We start from the raw sequence: 25,493 nt of genomic DNA on the forward strand, positions 1-25,493 counted from the left end.
AGAAATAATATATTATTAATTTACACTGTATTGCATAATACTATTTAAAAGAAACCAAAAAAACTATACATATTGAAACGGCGCCCTCATAATTATTAAGTAATCTCTTCCGTAAAAAATTATGAAGAAGTGCGAAACTTACTTAATACAAATTATAATGATTGAAACCTTTTTATTAATGAAGACAACAAATAAAAAATGAAAGAAAATTAGAGCTTGATTTAATTACTTAAAAATTAAATTAACATTTTATTTGAATCAATTAAATTTTCCCAGCTTCACACATTTTTTTCTGAGCCCAGTCAACTGTTAAAACTTGAAATGATTTGATAATAGTTAATATGACCATTCAAACATAACTTACATTTTTGATTTACAAATCATTTACCGAAAAGATCTCGTTAGTTTCTTTAAGTGCCCCTACGAGAGGGCTGGCTAGTCGTATTGAATGACGTCATAATATACATACATAGTATATGAGTAGCAGTGTGCAGCTGAATAATACATACCACAACTGTTGCCACTAAGTGTACTGTGGTTTAAGTTAGAAGAAATTCTATTCTATTCAGTAAACAATTATAAATTAAAAGTAGGAAAATAATTAATTAATGGTAAGGTTGTTAAATAAGTATTAGTTTTGCTTCTTTAGGGTCTTTGTTAATGAACGGTAAGTTACTCTAGTCTTTATACAAAAGATAAAGAAGAAAAAAAAAAAAATTTTTTTTTTTAAATTTCGTTATGTTTCGGCATGTTAATATCTTAACAAGAGTTAACATTTTCATTCACTTAGTATTAAATAATCTCCATAAATTAGAAGAAATATGGTCGAGTCCTTGACAACATAGATGTTTTATGATATCAGCTATTTTCTGTAAAATTTATTGTATTGATATGGTATTTGGTGAATTTATTAAATGAGAATTGTGTAAGAACCATAGCTAAGTGCAAAAGTCACTTTATTGCTATGTTTATGTTAGAAGCTGGATGAAATGAAAAATAAAGTAGTATGATATGATCTTGCATTATATTGATTAAAAAAGTGTTTCAAATTTATTATTAGCAAATTAATTAAGTATAACTGGTGTAGCCGAGCATTATTTATTGGTAAAATTATCATTTGTCGACGCGAGTACTATATATTAAAATAAAATCTACGTATAACGATGTTAAAAGTGAGCATTTTCCTGTGGACGTAATGAAAAAATATAGTTACTTAGTGCTTTTAGCTAGAAGAATATCAGTAAAAACAAATGCAATTTTGTTTCTACTCCAATTACTACTATGCTTAGGCTTGGATAATGTCGATACTAATAATTTAAATGAATGCTCAAGAACTGTGAAAATATTTTACTATTGGTACAATCATAAGTATACACATAAAACAATAACAGAAACTACGTAGAGAACTGAAACAGGAGCTTGACATTAATAAAATAGCCAAGTGTATGAGCAAAACAAATCTAATGTTCTTAAAAAAAGATATTCAGGGAATCTAGTAATTGCATTAGTATTAATTATACTTGTATATCCTTGTATTCTATACAAAACAAAATAACAAGGTAATAACCTTTTAACTTGAACAAATAATTAAAACTCCTTTATTTGTTTAAAAGGTAAATGTCAGCATGGTCATTCAAAATTCTTGGCATAGCTGCTAACTTCACGCATATTCTATTTATTTTTACTTGTAGATTGTCTTATTCCCATCTCGCTCGCACCGGCTATAATCACACTGATAATGTTGTGTCTCAGGTGCGCGCGCATCGTAAAATTTCACTCTCATCAATTTTTCATAACGCGCCTAAAGAAGTATAACTTCAATAATATTGTTTTAAAAATATGGTAACGGCTTACGCTTGTCTTTTGAAACGTTGTTTATAAACAGTATAACGAAGTTAGTCCGGGTGCCAATTGTGGGATAGCCTTGTTTTAGAGAAACTCAACGTAAACACTATCTCTCACGAAATGAAATTTGGAATACTCAGTTAACGGATTTCTACCTATAGTTAATTTCGCTTTAATCTGTAATTAAAACCGCTTCCACAGCTCAGTTTTGCAATGCGTCTAGCGTTGAATTATTAATGTATTACCCCTTATTTGAATATAGATTATTAGATATATAATTTTATATTTATTTTGGATTATAAATAAATAAATAAATGTTATAGTATTTCTTACTTAAACCCTTTTTCTGGGATGCATACTTTTAAAATCAAAGCCAATTTAAAAATTGCGACAGTCGACACACAATATCTTTTGTTATTTTACCTTTCTTATAGAACGATTATAGTGCGTGGTATACAATGTAATATTATTAAATTGTATACAACTTTGCGTTATTCATAGTTTCCTTCAAATAGGAACAATCAGAGTTAAATATTCAGAGAGTACTTTATTGTTAAATTATATTTGTCAGATATATTATATAAAAAAATAGCTATAGTCACTACGATAAAAGTGTTTCGTAAGTAGAATAAAATTAATAAAAGCTATTCGTTCACAATTTCATGTTTTGAAGAACGCGATAAATATTGTGCATTGATTTAATAGTGAGTACAATCACGTACAAATTTGATTTATAGTTTTTATTTTATCAACTTTACGCGTGATTTATTTTTAAAGGAAAAAACATTTTCCCGTTGCTTATTGAAATCAACGTTTATTACATTGCCAATCGAGTTTCAATAGATTAACAACTATTGATTAATTGGATTTTAGAGAATTTGCAAACTTCATCAAAGTATTTTGAAGTTTGGACCGTTAATTCAGTGAGATATTTTTGATTTATTCAAGTCAATCGTCCAATTTTGTTTTATTTGAGGGAATAATTTTAAACGTTTTAATGTTAGCTTCTCGTCGTTTCTGTTTTGTATTTTTTTCAACATTCAAACCTGGAGTCACCTGTCCTAATCCCAGCTGGGTACCGATTTTCTTTTCTTAATAAACTCTTACTCATATGCATGCAGGAAAACAAAAGAAATCGCAACGAAACAAGAATATCTCAAATTCGACGTATGCCAGGCAAGGAAGGTTTATCACCTACTTTTATTACCTGATCAACGAAATGGGGGTTGATGAATTTTTTTTAAACACACATTCATAAGTGTACACAGTTTCCTATATGAATACATTAATTTTAATTTAATTTGATTCATGATTTAATAAGACGCATTAGAAATTTATCTGAACTATACCTGTGACGATTCACTAATTTCTGGTTAATTAAAGTGTTGTTCGATGTAATTAAGAATTTCGTACAATTTCCAGCTTACAAGTATGGAAGCTGGTACTCCATTCTGCCTTTTAATACTTGTGTATATTTATGTATATTTTTTACGTTTCAGTGTATTTATGGATGCTACGTACACTCTGCCATTTTGCCGACATTCCATCGAAGATGTTACTGGCTATTGCAGGTAATATTGAACACAAGTTTATTTGATTCATTTACATTTATTTAAATACTTACTTCTTATGATTTATCTCTATCAATATTATGTTAATGCAAATAAACAAGCGTCATAACTAATTCAGGTCTATGGGGCGTTTGTGAATTTGACCGTTATTAGTTAAGGTTCTAACATCCATAATCATCTACCATTCAGTAAGTTACAGTCATTATATACGGGTTGTAACGTGCTAAGAACTCTTGCATTTACCGTAGATAGAAAAATTTACATAAGAGAAGCTTTATTTTAAAAAAGCTTCCATTAAAAACTTTAGAAAAACTTAAAAGCAATCTTTTGAGACACTTAAACAAGATAGTTCTTTAAAATCTTGGCTAAAATTATATTTCAAATCATAAATCTAATTCATATTTAACATATTCCAAATTCAAATATTCTAATGCAAAGTTTCTTTAAAAATCTTATATAAATCTGTACTCCAGTTTAAACCAAGTTCATGTTTACTCGCGTTTAATCTGTCTTACATATCTAAAAGCCACGGCGGATCTGGCTCCGTAAATGTGAGAAGTTTGCGAAATTCCATTAATATTCCAGCGATTCAAGTGAAAATATATAAGAAATATTGAACTGGAAAGTCCAATTCGCGGTTCTATCAATTTCATGAGGCAGGTATCAAAGGCGCGTATTTCAAGATTTCATATCACGGTAAAAGCTTCGGTGCTGAGTCTGAAAAATTGTATCCTTTAGAGAGTTTGTCATTTTAATAGCGCGTGTTAGTACGTCTGCGAATTAGGTGATATATGTTGCGTTTTAATGTATTATACTCGTAATATCTAATAAAATAATTTCTTTATTCATTACCGCCGTTACGCTATTTGGGATTTGTAGCAAGATCGTAGCTACATCGTAGCAACTACGTAGCAAGAAATACTTAATATTTTTTAAAGTTCCATAAAATGTTATTACTGGTTTCAAACTACTGAAAAAGTGTCATTTACAAAAATACATTTTCGTTATTAGTTAGTAAAAGCAATTCAAACAAATATTACTAAATTAAAATTTATTTTTGAAGTGAAACTTCTTTATCGGGGTTGGAAAAAAATTTAGTGTAACATTTTTCCGTTACGCGCCATCTTTTTGAAGTGAAACTTCTTTATCGACGTATGGGTGAAATTTTGTAGCAAATCGTCACGTTTTTCGGTTAAGCGCTATGTTGCTTTTTGAAGTCAAACTTTATCGGCGTTGGAAAAATTACCGTCACATTTTTCGGTTACGCGCCATCTTTTTCTTGTCCCTACCACGGTTGATCCGACGAGATTAAAAGGCATTAATAACAAAAATATATAAAAACGATAACAATGATAGTAATAATTACAATTAATGAAATTCTGTAAAGTTTACTTCTACTAACAAATATTTTTTTCATGAAAGGTATATAGCATTCCACTCACCGTTATAAAATGGTATTTGAAAAATGCCATGAATTCAACAGTAGGTTTAGATAGCGTCCAAAATGCCTACCTGTAATTGAATATCTGATTGCGGTGCAAGGCTCCCGTAACAGGTGTCAGCGAAACTCGATATGGGACAACACTAGTTTGAATTTCATGAGTCAATAGTAAAAGTTTATTGATTCTATGAATATGTGTAGTATTTTGACTGAATTTATGTTTATTTAGAAGCAAATTAGTGTAAGTATTGTATGGTATAAATTTTTTTTAATATGTTTGTTATCAAAATATATGTTTAACTGTATCTTTAAAGTTCATAAAGTGCAATCAGTCAGCTAGACTATGAGCAGATGTGTTGAGAGCTGTTAGACGTTCAGAGCAAAATCTCCATCGAGACTGCTCCTCTCTTTCAACCGTGTCTATCAAGACTTAGGATTTGTCGCCTTTTAAGCCTATTTATTAGGTCCGGTATGGTTAGTAGCGTGGCAAGCTTATTAGGATGCATTTCTAGCCTTTTTTTGTATTTCATACTCCAGGTCTTGATCTCCTCTTTGACAGTCCTGATTTTGAGGTGCTCATGAATTCATTATTTATCATAATGTAACATTTTAACTTACGAATCTTTATTTATTATTATTACAAGTTAAATGTTTTATATCTACTCAAACTAATAGTGACTATAATGACTCATAAAACCTTAATTTAGAAACTTCGAGGATAAATCGCATAATATAATAACATTCAATTTTTATCTATGTCTACAATAAACATCTTGTTTATCTGTTTATTGTTTGTCTATAAAAGTAAATCTAGATCCGGTCTCAGCCCCTCTGAAACTGTAGGACAACTTTTAACTCTACAGTAATAAAACTTGCATTTTAAGGGTTGACAATTCGCAAACATATCCTCGATGTAGACCTAAAATTAAAATGGGTATAATTTTAACTTATAACCGTAAAATAGATTGAACAATAAATGTAGTATATATTTTAAAGTTATACCTTGAAAGTGGTAAGAAATTTTTAAACAGTTAAAATTCTGTTTTTATATTTATTCATAGGTTTAATAATAATCATAATAGAAAATGCTCCGACGATCATTTGGTAATAATAGTGTAAAACAGTTTAAAAATAGTTTTAATTTTATTTTCCACTTGAATGAAACCTTTAAGTGGTGCTATCCGCCAACTGTTTACAACAAATTATCACGTTAACAGCGAGTTAATGAAAAACCACAATAACACCAATAAAGTGCACGTGTCGAGTGGCAACCCTGGACAACGGCCATTACATAAATAATGCCGCCATGTTTATTGCCACCATTTTGAAGACAAATGGATAGTTATTACTGCGTAGTCCATTTTACATTCTCTCCCGTTGAAAATTAAAATATTGTTTACTTTTATAGGTTTAACTGCGTGAGAGTCGCTATGGGCCCTGAGAGTGTCTTTACTCGCTCGTTATTTTGTTCCGTATAATGAATGTGGCGCCTACAATCTACATCTAACTAAACTTCGCAACGCACACATTGCTTACATAATGACTTTAGCGTTTTGCTTTATTCATGGTCAAGGGGAAATGGTAATGAAGCTTAAAAATAACGTTATTAATGATCATTTTTAACAAAATTCTGAAAACTACGTGCTTTAATTCTGTGGCATAAGAATGTTATTTATATATTTTTCAACATTATTACAGAATCCAGATATAGTACTAGTACACTATCTGAACGTCCCGTACCCCGATGACAACAAGCTGGCGACGGTGGCACCAAGTTTGGCGCTGTGGGCCGACAAAAAAGAATGGACGAAAGACGAACTAGTCAGCCAGTTGAAACCTATGTGTAAGTGCCCTATCAAATTCTGTTTGATAAATAACTTCTTTAACACACAGATTACACATAGAAAAGCTATTAAGATTATTAATAGCATTTGTTAGTGATATAAAAATGTAATCGCCGAAAATGAGGTCCATTCTACAAAGTATAAAGTTATTGCCATTAGACTTCCCTTAAAATTTATGTGACACACAAAAAATACGTGTAAACTTTTTTGCGGCAACTTATTACCATATTAAATGGTCTTGGCAGAGGGCGAAGTTATACGTATAATCAAATAGTTGTCTCCTTGTCGACTTTCATAAATGTTAAGTACTGCAAATTAAAACGCAACAAGCTATGTTCGCCCCTCATTGCATATTTATAAAGAGAATGAGTGATAAATTAATTATAACCAATTAATTCTGATCCTCATAAATGTGGATCATTAAAACAATGTTGAAACATTTACTATGTTTATTATCGCGGCTTGAAATCATCACTATATTAATATTTTGCTACAATTTATCAGACTTATTAACTCAATGAGCTTTTATCTTTAAATCTACGTTATTACATAATTTGATATAATTAATTTTAAATTTCAGTCTTCAGCGAAGATGAACCGGATCTTAATAGCGATTTGGAAATATCAGTACGTATTTTCTAATTCTTTGTTTATTTCGTGAACTCTGCATACCATCTTAAGTTTAGGGGAAAATGTTTCAGACGACAGAAACCGTGGAAGCGATTGTGGGGCAATTAATGGAAAAACAAAGAGCAGCTCGAGCAGCAGCATTGGCTAGACAATTAGAATGCGGATGCCCTGATTCAACTTGTCAAGATTCAAGGACATGTGCTCATCCCCTGCGTCGTATCCAGGCATCGAAACCACCAGCATCGGACCACCACGTGTCCTCTACAACTGGGCCCTCACCTCGACCTATGGCACAACCCCCACGCCAATACACAAGAGATCATAGGACTTCCACTCAGTCGTCCCCCTTGTTGTTATCATTGGGACAGATACAAGGAGGTGGAGGTTTACTAATCTTGAACGGTACTAGTAATGGAGGTCAACAGCATTCTTCCTTAGTATCACCATTGTCAGTAACTTCGTTTGTTTGTGAAGAGCCAAGAGACAGATACCGTCAACAATATAAACCCACTTTTGTATTAAAAAGGGAAATTCCGGATAACCTGCCAAATACATGTATTAATAAAACAGAATCGACTTTCGAAGTAGAAACACAGGTAGAAGAGAAAGTGAATATAGAAATTTTTGATAGGAAAATAAAGATGGAACCGAGAAGTCGTGGCCACATGATCGCAAGCGCACCGGCGACGCCATCTCGATACCCAGATCTTCTAGAGCGTTTAGAGAATAAAGTGCATATAGATAACTGTGATGATACGTTAGTTTTGTTAGGAACAGATGCGCATTTAGAATCATCTAGTGGATTTTTTGACGAGACGTTGGAGTTATCGCATGAAGATATCCAAAAAACGTTGTCAGCGAATATGCCAACGTGTGAATTAGATAGAAGTGTAGTACGGTCCACGGAGACCGCTAATGTAATGGTGTCCGGTATTGATACTATGGACTTTATAGAAAGTTGTGAGGCTGTAGCGTCACCCACGCATGTGGTAGATGACAATGTATTTGTCAATTTGGATGCTTTCGACATGCTAGGCGATTTTCCTGAACTGGAAGTACTAGATCCGAGCTCAATTTCCACGAATCCTATGGTAAGTTTTATACGAAGTGTAATTAAGATAAAATAGGCATGTTAAGAAATAATGTAATTATTTTAATTTTTCTCTCTTCAGTCCTTATGTGGTAATTCATCGTCTGACAATCAAGAAAAGATGCAGACTGATAGTAATAATGAGCGAGCATTAAGTATTACTGATTACTCTCCGGAATGGGCGTATCCAGAAGGTGGTGTTAAGGTACTAGTCGCGGGACCTTGGACTGAGACTTCTGATCAATACACGGTTCTGTTTGACAATTTTCCAGTACCATCAATATTGGTTCAAAATGGACTCTTGAGATGTTATTGTCCAGGTGAGCTAATTTTTACAGATCTAACGATCATTTTGTTTGGTAGGTGCTATTGTCAAATAGCTGAATGATATGGTGATAAGCACACATTTAGGATACTTATTTAACATATCTGTCTGTCGGTTATGTATCTCTTAAACGACTATTTCCTTTTTTTGTAAATTATTATCAGTCCTCCGATCCAAAGATCTTGTGATTGCTTCTTGTTTCCTAAAAAAATAATGGATATTTTCAGCGCATGAGGCAGGCTTAGCAGCGATGCAAGTGGCTAGAGGTGGCCGCGTAGTATCTGATACCGTTGTATTCGAGTACAAAGCTGGCCCAGCTCCCGCACCTACGTCTCCAGCATCGGCACCGTTACCGTCGCTGGATTTTAGGCGGTTCTCATTACTGCAGCGCCTACAACGCCTACATGGGCGCTTGCAGTTGAAAACAGAGCCTATGGATGATAATAATCAGGTATTTATTGTACCTGTTATGTCAATAATTAGATATTTTTATTTAGTGGAATAACCACTTCTTGTGCTATTATCTGTGCCGTAAGTTCTCCCGCTTCATTCGGGCGTAGCGTGATAGAGCCGTCGTCAATGTTTGCTTCTACAATTCAAGTTTTGAACTCTATATATATAAGTATAGAGTTTAATATCTTCTGTAATTTAATTCAATTTGTCAAAATTTCAGGTTGAAGACGTCCAGTTGTATACGAATCCAAAATTTGAAGATCGTCTGGTCACATTTTGCCAATCGTTGAGTAATAGGTCAGCAGGTACTTCTGAGGGCTTTGCAACCGAACCAAGTGAGGAAGGATCTACAATCCTCCATTTGGCGGCAGCTTTGGGTTATACCAAGTTGACCACAGCCCTGCTTCGATGGCGGCAGGATGATAATAGCTTAGCATTAGAAAAGGAAGTTAATTTAGGTGCCAGAGACAGCGAAAATAATACACCGTTGGTAAGTTCTTTCAATTACTTGTGGAAGCACTGACTTTTTGAATAACCACTAACTAGCCGACCGAATGCACCGATGGCGGAAATCGAGAAGTTTTACATATCCTTACCGGTCGGAATAATTTTGTTACTGCGTTACATCGTACTGATATGTTGTCGAAAATTCAACAGTATTTAGTTTTTTTTTAATAACAGAAAACGGGCAGGAGGCTCAGCTAATGTAAGTGATACCGCTGCCCATAGACACTTTCATTGCTTCGAATCTGCTCGCAAGTGCGTTGTCGGCCTTTTAAGAATTGGTACGCTGTTTTTTTGAGGTACTCTAAGTCCGGTTGGTTCCGAAATACATCGGTAGGCAGCTGGAGCCACATAGTGGTGGTTTCTTATATATCTTTTAAAACATGAGTATTTTTTAGGAAAAAAATATCACGATACCTTTAAATCAATTTCAGATGGTAGCAAGTGCGGCGGGTCATACAGACACGGCAGTAGTTCTAGCACGCTGGAGCGCAGGCACAAGGCGTGAGGCCGGCGCACGCGCAGCGGCTGCAGCCGCACATCGAGCTGGTCATACCCAACTAGCTGCGTTGCTTGATAGGATTCATCCACCTACGGGAGATGCGGTTTTTCGGAGACCTTATAGGTATGTTATCTCCGTTTTAGTATTTAAAGGCAGTTGACCTAACGTAGCTCGACGTTATACATTCAGCATTAAATATTATTTAAATGTGGATTACTCGTGTATACTTAACCAAAAACGTTAAGAAAAAGGCTGATTATAAGCATTTGTAGGATTTTTATCTATCCCGAATTGCTAAGCCGTGTATATTATGTTAATTGATTAAACAATAAGAGGAAAGTTACTTACAATTTATTGGATTTTTTTAATAGTGGTTACAAATTTTGATGCGTATGAAATTGTCAAACATTGCATTTAAATAATATTTTTCATCTTATTTCAGTTTGTTGCAAAAAGGTCGAACGGGAAGCTTAGAAAGCAACTTAGTGAAAAGACCTTCAATTGATAGCGGCATCAACATGGCAGATGCATTTCGTTCAAACTCCGCTATTGATAGAAACGACTCTACTTCACTAAGGTGAATAATTACTAACTTTATTTATTATTCATATAGTGGTGAGAGAAAGGCAGGTTTCCGTGTATTTAAAATTCGCCATATCTTACAGAAGTGTAATATAATCACTGCAAGGTAAACCTGATTACAGGTGGGAGAGAAGTATGTCTTTACCCTTAGACTCTGACACTTCCGAAGACAGTCTCGGAGATATGAAGATAGGCCGTCGCATGGATCTAGCCCTTTGTAAGTGTCACATTCTTGTCTTATCATAGAAAAGTTAGTTTTCATTTGCAAACGATTATTTAGTTCATCGGCAATACGCCCTCTTCGGGTATTTCAAAATTTTTCACCTTAGTTCATAGGACGAAGGTTCAGCGTCGTCGAATCGCATTATGTAACACTAAAATATTTCACCATAGATAAAATGATGGTAACGAAGGTAGATAAATCGGTTAGAGATAAGGCTCGAGAGTCGGGTAAAGTTAGAAACAAACTAGAGGAGTGATTCGCTGGTCCCAGCCGCGCGACTGACAGTTGTCCGCCCGCGCAGGCGAGACGGCGGCCACCACGCCCAGCCCCCCTCTGCCCGCGCGCCCCTCGACGCCCCCCACCTCGTGCGCACCCTGCCCGTCTGCCGCAGGTCAGTTCGCTCCTGCGAAGCTGTATAGACAGTCGCGCTCGGGAGGGCAATTTGCTCACTTGAGGCTGAGCTGTTGAGTGTTCCTAGCATCACCAAAATATGACGCTATATATGAATTGCATTGTAAAAATTTGTTTATGTCTCAAGGAAAAAGAAGTATCGTAATCAAAAATCGTCTAGGAACACTCAATCGTGGTGCTACTTGAGATTAGCTTTCAGGTTTTACCCAATTTGGATTACCGTAAATCCAATTATAAGGAGAAATACTAAACGAAGACTGTTCTATACGGTTTCAATTTGGAGCCACCCCTCCGCTCGACTATTGATGTTGTGAATGTAGTAGTTGCATGGCCGCTCTGGCCTTCTTCTTATCAACGTTGTCTGTCTCTGTCCCTCTTGCCAGTGTAGCTCAGTCATAGCTATCGGTAGACTTGTAGTTTCTTCTGTATCTGTATCCCATATCGAGCGGAGATGTCCCGGTGTTGTTAGTAGAGACCTGTTAAGGTTGAACCGATATAACTAACTAAATATAAAACCTCATGGACGAAGTATTTTTAAGATTATTTCGTTCAATGAGCGATAGTGCATGATAAATATCGGTTCGACTTGTTCGATGTTGTCCATCGATGTCGCTTTCAGTGGTTCGTAATGGTCTATTCACAGTCATTCTATATCCGAACACAACAAAACGAGGCCCTATTCAGGAACACAAGTCACCCGACAAAAGGACATGAAATACTTCACGACACTGCATGGTGGCTTGCATGAAGCGATAAACCTATATAACCGCTTTTTATGTGTAGAATTTATGCTAATATATATTTAAAAAAAAAGGTAAGTTTGCTTTCACTGTGATTTAAGAGCACATTTTGATGGATACTTGATGTTGTTTATGGATGATTAGTGTGGAGTTGATGTTTTATTAAAATATGGTAACACTTAATTTGAACTACACCCACTTAAAATTTGAAAATAAATATAACATATAAAAAAAAACGTTTGTATTTGAAGTTTCATTACCCATGCCAGTTGAAAGCTAGATCTCACTTTAGGCTTGAATTGAGACGAGGTTTTATGATTTCCCTTTTTCCAATATATGATACTTTCCAGGGGAGCAGGATGACAGAGTGTTCACGTTAGCAGAACAGATAATAGCCGCAATGCCCGAAAGAATAAAGGTAAATTATCTTTCTACATAATATTTAGATAGCGTATCAATAAAAAAATATACCGCTTTTTTTACTAAGTAGTACTGCTATTTTATTAATAATATTAATATCTAATAAAAATAATAAAAAATAAATAAGGTTTTTATTGATTGAAACATACATTGAATTTACACAATACAAATATATTAGTCGAAACCCTATTTAGTATTTTTCCCGTAAAATGTACATTTTAGAAATAGACACCAGGATCTAATCATGAAATAAATCACAATTGTATTATTATTTTTACGTATAAGTTTATTGGTATTATATATAAGTTGTATAAGTGACGTTTAAAATTGTATATTCTGTGTGCTTATATATTTATTTTATTTGTATAGAACGAAAGCTCTACATTGCTGTCCGGCTGCGAACTGGACCACGGACCTGGCGGCGGTGATGACGCGCTCATGGTGCCCCTACTTGATGACACAACTGCGTTCCACGCCGAGTTCAACTTTGAGTTCTGTGACAACACTTACAGAACGTAAGTCACATTTACCCTTATATTTGGCTATTTTTTTTTGTAAAACGAGCAGGATGCTCATCTGATGATAGATGATACCGCGCCCATGTACACTCTCAATTCCAGAGCGCTCGTGAGTGCGTTGCCGGCCTTTTAAGAATTGGTACGCTCTTTTCTTGAATGACCTTACGTCGAATTGGTTTAATTGAATTTAAAGGCGTAAAATAAAAATAGAGAAATAACGCGTTTACTCTTCTCATAAAGTCTCGGTACGTACCACGCAATAAAATGAATAAATAATAATTATCCATAATATGTAAAATACGTAAATGGTAATATATACTTTGTCTAATAATCATTGGTTTAATATATATAATATAACTAGTGGACCCGACAGACGTTGTCCTGCATGATATTTCAAGCAATTAGTAAAGCAAAGTATGAAAGTACCGACTGCAGCGCCATCTGGCGGGCTGATTTGTGAATCTAAACCATTCCCAGATCCCCTTGAACACACACAAAAAATTTCATCAAAATCGGTCCAGTCGTTTGAGAGAAGTTCAGTGACATACACACTCACAGAAGAATTATATATATAAAGATAATAATCAAAAAGGATTTCGAAAATCGAAAACGGAACATTTACAAGAATGATACCTACTTATGATTTATCTATTTTATAAAGTAATTATTCCACTGAAGTAAGGTTTGCCGACAGAAGTGACACTACCACCATTTAAAATTCTAGAAAATGTATCTTTTCCTAACTAAATTTAACGTAATGATTTCAGATATTGTGGCGGATCAACCCCTTGCTCATCCGGGTCAGTTTCCCCTGGATCAGCGTTATCTCCACCCCCAGAATCACCTTTATCAGCTCTACCCTGTACCCCGTCAGCCACACTGCAGGAGTTTCTGAATACCACCACACACTTTTCGAGCCTGACTCTCAACGGTAAGTATTACCACATTATATATTATAATTAATTACACCGCAATTATACACAACGATTCATTACAGTATAGTTAGCAAATATAATATGAATTTCAGGCTACAGAATATTTAAGCATGTAAAATAAAATACATAGGCTATAATATAGAACAGAAATTTAAAAAGTGGTAAGAAAAAAACAAAGAAATACCGATTACAAAACAATAACTTTGTAGTGTGAATGTATGAATAAATAATTAAAACAAATATTATGTTGAAGAGACTGCGTTTTTCCAATATTGGTCTGGATAAAACTTGAATATTTATGATGTTACATATGTATATTAAAATACTCTGTGAAGTACCTTGAACAAATGAAGTTTTAATTAGCAACATTTGCTTTCAGAGATAAATGTTATTACGGTTTAAATTTGTACTACAGATCGTGAGCAGCGGGAACTGTACTCAGCAGCCATAACCATCCAAAAGGCATACCGTCAGTACCGCGGACGACAACTGCAGCGGCGAGCAGCAGCTGCCGCCATCACTATACAGAACTGCTACCGGCGATACAAACAGGTCATTATAGACGATTAGCGAATACCATAATGAAAACATTTAATAAGTGTTACATGCAACATAGCCATGTGCAGCTTATAATCTCTATTTATTTTGAAAATTTTAGGTTAGGTAATCTTTCCATACACAGAGAACAACGGTCAACGTAAGTCAATATATTAAAGTAAAACTTTATGTGTTTGAGAGCACAGAGCACTGTTGGTCTAGTAGTAATTATGTCATGAATTACGGCTGTACACCAATACAATTTTCTTATATGTGCGCTAAAAACACTTGCTCCTACGGTGAAGGTAAACATCGTGAGGAAGCCGACATATCTAAAACCCAAATATCGTAGAAATGTCATACACAAAAGACTGATCTACCTAGTTGTCTATAAAATAAAAATGATCGAAGAAACGAATGCAATCTGAGCCATGACCCATTTAGGGTTGTAGCTCCATTGGATTATTATTTTGTTTTTCTTTATTTTATACTATCAACTAAAATCCCTCAATGGACATACCAAGGACTAAGTGCAGTATAACTTTGATACAAATATTATTTGGACAAATAAACAAATATCTAATATGACCATAACCAATAAATCATTCAAAACAAGCAACAAAAATAATAAAACGAATCTTATTAATAATCGTCACGGTATTAGATAAGGTTATATAAATCATTTATAATGAAACAGTTATGTTAGTATCGTGTTTGTTTCAGTTCGCTTACCTGAAGCAAATGCACGCCGCCGCCATTGTTATTCAGCGCGGTTACCGCTCGCACAGGGAGAGTCGGCAACAGGCCGCCACTGCGACAATCAAGTAAGAAGTTTTGAAGTGATTTGAAGCAGATTGTAGACGTTAAATCTATTATAGCAGAACTAAAAAGATTGCATAAACAGCCTTTACCTTATCTAGGCATATCCGGCCACGGCAGTTGTTACTCTTTTGACACACATGGAGATATAATCATAAAATGTGTGTTTCGTAAAGTTAAGTAGAAAAATGAGGAATTATATTACATACACAAATGTGATAGTTGTCTCATTGAATTAATAATCAAATAAATATAAAGTAAATAATATTGATTTCATAATATCTATCGGAAAACGGATGTCAATAATTCACAAAATTGGAATTCACATCTTGTCCTTCGATAAAGGCCTCCTCTTAATTATTCCAATCTTGGCGTTCTCTAGCGTTCCGATTCCATATTGGACCCGCTACCTTTTTATACTCCTCCCATCTTCTTATGTGCCTGTCTCCCTTTCGTTTCTCACTTCGTGGGTACCACTCCGTTGCGATTATGTTCCATTCCATTTCTGCTTCTTCTCTCTTATCATATAACCCATCCACCTTCACTTTTTATTTTGTTTTTATTTTAATAACGCTTGTTTTTATTCTATCTTTTATTTTTACTATGTATCGCAATTTACAATTATTTTATTATATAAGAATGAAGGGACATTTAATATATCGAATTATTTTCCTTATTTAATAATAAAATTTAGTATTCCGAAGAGAATAATTGATATATAAACAGGACATATGATTTATGATCTGTCAATTAAGCATTAAAACTAACTTCACAGAAAAACCTACTCACAGCGTCGTCAAAATCAAGCAGCGAGGAAAATTCAACAATTTATGAGACAAACTAAGATTAAGTGAGTATTTATGCTACCTTTTTCCAAATTTAATAAAACCTATAGAACTCATTATGTAACGACGTCTTTGTTACTAATTCGTTACTAATGAGTGACTTGTTCTAATTGATTAGAGTAGAGATAAATACTTAGAAAACAAGTGAGGAATCCAAAACAAATTCTTAACAAAACCATACGACAAGATTTCAATAATATAAATACGAATGAAAAATTATTAATGTCATATTAGAGAGACAGGAAAGAGTTAAGTGTTTATATGATTTGCTTCTTCAACTTTTACAACTTCATTGCTTCAATTCTTAATTAACAAAATTCAATATTTATTTACCGCCATTAAAGTAACAATAGGTTTTAGCGCCTTTGAATTATTATTTACAAAACGTTTCATATATGTGGTATATCTCCCCCAAGCAATGAACTGTAGTATTTTATATCTGAATATTTTAATTAACACGTTTTCCATTATTGAAATAACGCCCAAACATTTTACTAATATACAACCTTTTCAGTTATTGGCTTTGATTTAGAAAGTTCCGAAATTCCCTATAGACCAAAATTGTTTACGGAAAACTAATATCATATCATACTTATGCTCTCAAATCCCTCGGAATTGACTAAGGATTAAATGTATGAAAACTAATATTCCTTTGTGTCTCTGTAAAGGGAGAATTGCTTTTATTATTGCCGAGACCCAAAGTGACGTTTAAAGCCATTGTTCGGAAAAGGGGCTTTTCGATAGGCGTGACCCACTACTACCAAACGAATTTAGTATAAAAATGGTCTCATGACAAAGCGTGAGCTACTGTGATTTATATACAAATAATAAGTAATCCAAATCAACCAAATGATAATATGTATGAAAGAGTGAGAGAGGGGAAACGTTAAAGAGCGAGGATGAACGAGGGCAGCACCCAAATAATGGTGCAGGAAGAACGAGAGCCGTTCCAACCAGTGCCTGAATTTATATGTTAGCCCCCGAATGTGTGACAAAGAAGTATCGTGAGAATTCGTGAACTCATTCCGCGATAGAATCGGAATCGACTACGGAGTCAAACGGCAGTCGTAGAAACGTTTATCAATTGATTACTTTTATATTTTAGTTTAATTTACTTTTAATAATAAAAGTGACTGAGACACTATTGAATAATAGTCGTTAATTTATAGATCTAACATTGACAAAATAAACCACTGTTAACTGCTTTGAACTAATTTGAGTTTGATGTTATTAAATTATAATGACAATGGCAGTTGACACTAACGCCATTGCTCCGACATTAATAATTGGCTATAAAACTACTATTACTATAGACTATCCAGAAGTCGTTTATTTGTAGTTCTATTAATATTGGCAAATTTAGACTTTGAAGTTGTTAATTTACGAGGTCTGTGACATGACCATTTCTCTGATAAATATTTTTTTTATGAATACAAAGTTAATTATAAACACAGCAGTAATTCTACATTATATAGATAGATATTAAGTTGTATAACTCAGTAGAGCAGTGTTAGCCTAGTGGCTTCAGCGACTTTCACCCCTTTCGAACCCCGGCTGTAGCCAATGGACTTTACGTATTTGCGTATTTACCACGGTGAAGGAAAACATTGCGAGGTAACTGGTATGCCATAGAACCAAACTGTATGTCAGGCACAGAAAACTAATCACTTACTTGCCTATTAAAAAGCCAATGATTACGAAGAAGATACAGAAATCTGCATGAAGTGTGTGTGCGTTTTTATCTTACATATTGAAAGCCAAGCCAAGCGAGAATAAAATATTCAAATATAAGATATTTCATTCCTATACTTTGCAAGTGGGATTGTATATTGGTGGACCTTTACCATCAAAACCAAATCATTTAACTGCTGAAACTAGTTCTGATTTCTCTCTTTTCAACATATTACCAATATAATTTGCCAGAAAGAGACGACTAGTAACAAAATGTAGTTAGACAAATTGAGTTAAACGGTGATGCCTTCCGGCGAGCCCTATAAAAGTGTAACGAATAAAGAACCTTTCTAAACCCGTATTCATAATATTAAGTTGTTAACGTATACAACATAATTATTATTAACACAGATATTAGTGAGACACACAAACAAAGTACGAGGAAGACATCTGAAAGTTGACAGTGATGGTTATATTATGATATAAAGCGCAGTTTTAAATCACTTTTCGACGAGATTGTACAGCTTAACACAGTCCATATACAACTTTTGAAGCAACGAATAATACATTTTTAACTTTATAAATCGTGTTCTCTCTTTTTAGTTAGGGATTATATTAAAATTAGCTTTTGGTTTGTTTCTATTAGTTTAGATTATAGTTAGTATTCATTGTATTTTTTCCATTGTACTTGTATGTAATTTTATTTTTATTAATTTCTTCCAATTTCCCTTAGTATTTCTTTTTTATTTTTCCTTATTAGGTTTGCCAGGAAGAGAACGCTTGATGGCGATAAGGCCACCCATTGCCTTCCTAATAATTTAGGTTACCTGTCATTATCTGTACTGCTAATGTAACGAAGTTTTAATAATAAAAAACATCTATAGAGTCCTAGGATTAGCAGGAGAGGAACTTTGCTAAATAAGACATATTGTCATTTCTAATATAGTTTTATTTATTCATGGCAATAGTTAAAAGTCATAGCGAGTACATGTCCATGATATATTTATAACCTACTGCCGGCATTGTTCTGTGCCCTAATCCAATATCTGAAATAATTTCAACAGCCGCGCCGGCCGTGTTTTATTCGGTTTTGGAGTTTCTCTTTGTACTTAATCCCTTTTAGTTTACTTAAGGTCTTAATTAAAACTTTTTGCTCTCGGCTTCTTAATTATTTCATATTTATTTATTAATTTATTCATGTGAACTTTATAACTCGTTTACTAATTGAATTCCGAATAACTCATTTGAAAATTGAACCCGACTGCCTAACATATAAATATGATTATATTCACGCCAATTTAGGAGAACATACAACAATTTATACAGAACTATAGAAACTATAACAATTGTTAATTTTAATTCTTTAAATATTGGGTTTTAAATACGAATTAAGCATTCATAATTAAAAAAAAACCCGCCATAACGCTTCTCTATGTAAGATGGCGTCGTGCCAGTAAAATGACAGTAAACATGTAAACAAACTTGTTTTTTGAAAGGAATCTCGCTGTTACCCCATAACGCAAAAGCGTGTTCTATACAAATTAATCTTAATAACAATATGTTATATTCAGGTATTTATTTTACTATTCAAGATAAATATGTATTTGTATACCAGGTACTGAGTAGCGGCAACGAACTACAACAATTTAATTGATCTTTTTTTAATTGTGATCTGAATATATAATGTGTATATTTTTATCTTTACTGTGAATGAACTAGTGGAAAGAAAACAATATAGTTTTTGTCAACTAAATTTTTATGCTGAGTCGAATAACAGTTTTTGGTATCACTATACTCTGTCTAGTAAAGGCTAATAAGTAGAATAAACTAAGCAAAATTTTTTTAACTTCTTGCTTACCAGTACTTGGGAGGAGTTTACAACAAATGTAAGTAATTAAAAAAAGGTATATGTAGATTTGTAATACATTGCGTTCTTGGCAAAGACAAATACTTCGTAAACAAACCTTGCCGTGTCTTTTTATACAGAAATAAAATATCATTATGACCCATGTTTAGTAATAACTTAAAACATTTGGCTTTTGTTTTATCATTAAAATATTAATTAAATAATTTAAATCTTAAAACTGCTATTTGCGGCAGATTGCAGAGAGAGCGAGCCGCAAGCGCGAGGGGGGACCGGCTGCTGCAGGATGCCCGCCGAAACTCGTTGCTGCCCATCACCAGTACACCTCACACGCCTAATAGGTATAGCATAATACAGTTCCTTTTTACGATAGGGAGACTGGACTCCCTTGCAGTTTGGCTTCTCAGCCACGGTCAGATCGCGTGGTAGGCTTAAAGATCTAAAAAAAATAGGTATAGAAATCGATCTCAATTGTTACCTTTTATTAGGAATAAATCCGCTTACCATGTTTTGTAAGAGACTTGACAGAAAAGTTGAAGAAATGCAGAAATATTTAATCGGATCATATTTAGCAAGCAGGCATACATCCAAGAGAATGCAGAAAGTTGTGCATTTTATACAATCGTATCATGTAGTACTTAACAAAGATTTTGTTTCAGGATCATTGATTACTTAGCGCCCGAATCACCTATGAACGCCGATGATGATTTACTGATCGAGCTTTTATTTAAAATGTGACCTGACACCGCTGCAATTATTTACTGAAGATTTATACCAACGACGTCTGAAGTTATATGAACAAGTAGGCGCTTAATGGTTCTTATTTTAAGCAAAATTATTGTTTGTTTACGATTCACGAATGTTTATATTTCTAGATACTTCGGGTTGCTAACTCGTCTTTAATATATTAAAATGTTCGTTGTAGTACCATTTCCTCGAATTTGATTTCTGTAGTACATTCCAGATCTATTGTTTATTGATTATCATCTACACCTATTCACTTTTTTACGCTATAGTTTAGTCTATCGGGTTTTTTAAAATTAACATTGTTTTCTTCTGTTTTTCGTTGGAACTTCAGGTCATAGACAGGGTTATATTTAGTATAAATTTTATCGTATTTGTATTATATTTTCATAATATATTTTTGAGAAATTTGTTTAGAACATTTATTGGAATCATATTTTTGAAACTAAATTGGATGTAAAATAATTCTCCTAGAACGCCGATGAGATAAAGTGTTTTAAAATTCTTAAATACTTTCTGTGCCATTGGAGTGAATTAAACGTATTTGATTTCGTTTTCAATTTCGACTTTGTAATTTTACGTGAACTTTTCGGAATTACTTTGTTTTATTGATTTCCACGGTGAAGTTAGAGAGTAGGTTAAGTACAAATTCAAATTATTAAAAGCCACTGTTCTTATAAAGTAGATGCACCTAGCGTATAATACAATAAACCCGACGAGCTGTGAGTATTTTGAGATTTTATCGTATTTAAGAAAAAAAAAGTTAGTTTTACTATTGGTCTAACGTTTACCATGAAGGTTTCATTCCAGCCTAATAGGTTAATTCTCTAGTCGACGCAGCGAAGCACATAGCGGTAATGGGTACTGCCGCGCCGAACGCGTTCCATAGACTACACGTTATTCTTTATATTGTTTCATATTCTGTTTTATATTTAGAATGTTAACTTCTCTTAAAGATTTCAATATAATTCCAAATTTCGATTCCCCACCCCTAGTTCCTACTTCAACTATTAAATATCTTACTATCTATATAAATCGATTAGTTCATTAGAATATAGTAAACTTTGTTTTAGATTCCTTAATAAAGCTAAATGCCATACTAATCTAGCGTTCATGAAAAAAATAAGGTTGTGCACCACTTAATTATAGAAATAACTACCTAATTATTCCCTTTTTCTGAATTCTCTGATATTTTAACGTAGCAATATAGATATAGACTAAGAGTTAGAAGTAATAATAGCTTACCATAAGACGACGTGCTGCCGTCGAGATATTTTCGATTCGTATTTTTATAAAGCAAAGTTACGAATGACTAAGGTTGCTTTGCTTGCAGGGCCGTGGATTAGACTTTTATTTTAAGTTGTCTATTCGATTATACTTCATGAGAAATGTTGGGAAATTTAAGCAGTCTTAAAATTTTGGATTGAATCTTTGATGTAAACGTTCTGAATACATTTGTATACTTTTTATGTCTTGCATCTCTTTCGAAGGTTGGCCCAGAATAGTCGGAAGAGGATTTTCTATTATTAACGATTTCCATTGCTGGTATCGTTAAAAAGTTTAATAGGAGTTTTTGCTAACATTTTTTGGAAATTGTTCTTTCATCTTTGAAATTTCGAATAATAAGATAAGGAAAATATAGATATAGGAAGAGCTGGAAATCATTAATAATAATAGCAATTGTTAGTTGAAATTTGTGTAAAACGACGAAGTTCGAGAATAACCGTCCAATTGTGGCGGCTTTTGCACCCTCTGGTGACGCGATAAAGTACACGCGAATACAACCTTTATTAATAGAGTCAACAGTGACCAGATTCACTGGACTTGGGGTACCTGAGGGCGCGCGAATGTAACATGTACATTTTATATTTTTGGATTGCTAATTTTAAGATGCTATATTTATATATGTATACGTAGACGGCGAGTACGTAATCAGTATTTCGAGTTGTATCGCCAAAAGTTCTCGACCCATCGGTTTCTCATTTGTTTTCTGTTAAAGACAATAGTTCATTTAGCTAGTGGTCATGTATATATTTTTGGATAGCGTGCACGTTGCTTCCGGAACGCCAATGATATATTTTAAAGAGAAGGAAGTAGTTAAGTCGTATACAATACTTTTAACAATAAGCGAGATAACTGAAAGCAATAATATTTTTGTGGTAAAAATTACTCTGATTTTAGAAGGAGAGTATTTTATTATCCACGCAATCGTCACAAACAGTTCAATACATAGATTGCTTTTTAGTGCTGTCGTAACTTGTGCTCCATGAATTTATATAATCATACTGGTATAGTTCAATTATAAGAGCTGGAGTTTCCAACAAATAATGCATAATTTCAACTTCAAATTTAGTAAGTTATTATTATGTATTTAGGGTTTCATATTCAAATATAAGTTTATGAAAGAATACAAAATTTAGGAGCATTGGTTACGATCCGCTCTTAGTTAATGACCACAGCTAAAAATACTGCACTAGACGTAGATATAGTTAGAGAAATACTTATAGAAATGAAAATTAAAAAAATGGAAAAAATCTTGAAATCTATACATAGAATTTAAATTTAAAAAATTTAACTACTTTTTATTATTATATTAATAAGAAGCTTGTTCACACATTTTAAATCGTATTTAGTAATAGCTAAGTATAATAGAAATGTAATAAAGGACATGGATTGAATGCTAGTGAGATTATTGTTCAGTTTTAATTAATTTTGGCTACTATTAATGTTAAATCGGTCTAAATTTTGAGTATTTTTACTGAATTTTGCTTTTAGGATTTAATAATAACGTGAAAATTCTCAAAATTTATTACTAAATGCGCCAAAGGCGAATAATTTCAACGAATGTGATAAAATTGCAAAAACAATTATGTTGTGTGAGTTAGGTTTTTTAATTGTTGTTTTTTGTAGATACGGTGCGGTATTGTTGATTTTTTTATCGTTATAGTTTGGTCGTGTATGACAGGTTGATATTTTGTGCAGAATATTGGTTTATTATTTTTAAGGTTATGTGTTATAAAAACATTTGTAAAATAAAATAATATATTATGCAATCTTAAAGTGTAATTACACGTTTAATTTATAAAGGTTTTTTCCTTAAATGCAAGCATGAATGTTGAGATAGATTCATTACCAAAAGGGCTTTCTATGCCGATAAAATGGCGTATAGACGATTATATAATCTCTGAAAATTTAATCTTAATTAAATAATGGGCACACCCATTAAATAATGGATTCGAATGTTCCGTAAGCAATAATATAGACTTAGTTAATTTAACGATGATACATATAAGATGTACAACGAAGGAAAGATAATTGGCATAATTGTAAAAGGACTTTCAAAGTTATTTTTGTTGTCAAGAAACCCACGGAGATATTGGGGACATAGCGATTGCGGTAAAGTGTGACGCTGGCACGAGTAAAACATTAGCTAAACTTTTATTTTGGACATTATATCAGTCTGCTTTAGCCTGCCTAATATAATATTGCATATCATAGATATTGTGCGGTTAATTTCAAACATTGTAGGTTATTTTCACGTATCGCTAGAAATAGGTATAACATCATTTAGTTGAACATCAAATTGAGTTTATGCTTTGTTGCTTGTAATGTTTAGCATTACTTTAATAGCGAATTTATGAAGTTTTTTATGTATATAAAAATTGTATGCATTGTAATCATTGTTATTAAGTTTCAATATTATAGAAGAGTGTAAAAATTGTTATGTACTGCCAGTATTTAACACCAAATGGGGAAGGATGAACGGTGTAAAGTATCCAGTTCAGTCAAAAATAATCATTAAGAATTATGTATGTACAATTTTATTTCTGTATTTTGTTTACTTGATGAACCGTTAAATAGGTTTTATTTAATTTTGAATGATACATTATTTTCCTTACAGGAGTATTTTTGTTTCATATATTGTTTATTATAAACTTAAATTAATGTTTTAGTATTGCCATGTTTAATAATTTATTAACTAGGAAATATATTTGGATTATTACTTTATTTTCTCTGAATAGAAACACGACGTTATTGTTGTAAAATAAATTTGGAAAAATTTAATAATTTTATCACTGTATTTATCTATATAGCTAACAACGCAAGTGACTGGATACTATGTATTTTGAAATGAAAAATAATCTTCCTTTGTAATTATTATAATCTATAAACACTACAAAATTGTGATTCAAAGCAATTTAAATAATACTGCTGATTAAATTTAGTTGTTTTATTTCACACCTTTCAAAGCAATACTTTTACGCTACGCTAAATTACGTACGTAAAAAACCTACTAAAATAAAATTTTCATGTCATTTTCTAACGTAATAAATACAATTTTCCTGTTTGTCTGGTAATTTTTATCACACGCCACACTGTTATTTTAAAGTAACGAATAGCTTAATAGGTCTTTAAGATTAATTATAACGTCCATTCATATCACAAAAAAATTCACATTGAATTGTAAACCTACTTTGGTTTTTGCTTAAAATTTTAGACTCAAAAATTAAATCATCGATGGTGTGGCTTGTTTAATAGCGACGCTGTTAAAGAAGCGTAGCAACCTTTATATTTTGTAAAGGATTCGTTCGAAATTTAAAGGCTGATTAATGAAGACTAAGTATACAGTTTAAAATGTTTATTATTCATAGTATAAAGCTAAGTTCAAATAATCAGGGCTTTGGAGGCTGTACAGGGGATATCCTGAAGGGAGGCTGCATCGTGTAGGGGAGTCTTACAAGTTTATCTGTGTACTGTATTTCTCCAGTAATGCCGTAGTGTACATGTCGTGGACCATAATTTTGATGGGCGATGAAAGGTGAAACATTTTGCATTAAGGAGCTCGTGGCTCTCGCTTCAGATGTTGAGGGCTTCACAAAATATTTTTCATGGTTGTCTAACCACTTTTGCACCTGAGAAAAAAAGAAATGCTAAGTTATATATTATAATATTTCACCTGAAAGTCATGAGGTTCGTGA

The 25,493-nt window shown here is 33.1% G+C and overlaps 1 protein-coding gene across 1 annotated transcript; it reads left to right on the top strand.

Moving 5' to 3' along the window:
- The first annotated feature begins 3,064 nt into the window (after positions 1 to 3,064).
- Positions 3,065 to 24,730, top strand: LOC125048898 (calmodulin-binding transcription activator 2). Its single transcript, XM_047647852.1, has 19 exons — positions 3,065 to 3,070; positions 3,345 to 3,416; positions 6,556 to 6,700; positions 7,282 to 7,328; positions 7,388 to 8,422; positions 8,504 to 8,741; positions 8,974 to 9,197; positions 9,420 to 9,689; positions 10,138 to 10,328; positions 10,648 to 10,782; positions 10,910 to 11,004; positions 12,512 to 12,579; positions 12,951 to 13,096; positions 13,867 to 14,030; positions 14,450 to 14,586; positions 15,295 to 15,395; positions 16,166 to 16,240; positions 20,007 to 20,111; positions 20,430 to 24,730. The coding sequence occupies exons 1-19, from the start codon at positions 3,065 to 3,067 to the stop codon at positions 20,506 to 20,508; spliced, it is 3,333 nt and encodes a 1,110-aa protein (XP_047503808.1). The 3' UTR covers positions 20,509 to 24,730.
- Positions 24,731 to 25,493: the final 763 nt, after the last annotated feature.

The sequence above is a fragment of the Pieris napi genome, chromosome 4, assembly GCF_905475465.1.
Source record: "Pieris napi chromosome 4, ilPieNapi1.2, whole genome shotgun sequence".
Lineage (NCBI taxonomy): Eukaryota > Metazoa > Arthropoda > Insecta > Lepidoptera > Pieridae > Pieris > Pieris napi.

Coding starts and splice junctions, on each gene's coding strand:
- LOC125048898 (XM_047647852.1), top strand. Junction 10,329..10,647: donor GTTTTTCGGAGACCTTATAG/GTATGTTATCTC, acceptor ATCTTATTTCAG/TTTGTTGCAAAAAGGTCGAA. Junction 10,783..10,909: donor AACGACTCTACTTCACTAAG/GTGAATAATTAC, acceptor ACCTGATTACAG/GTGGGAGAGAAGTATGTCTT.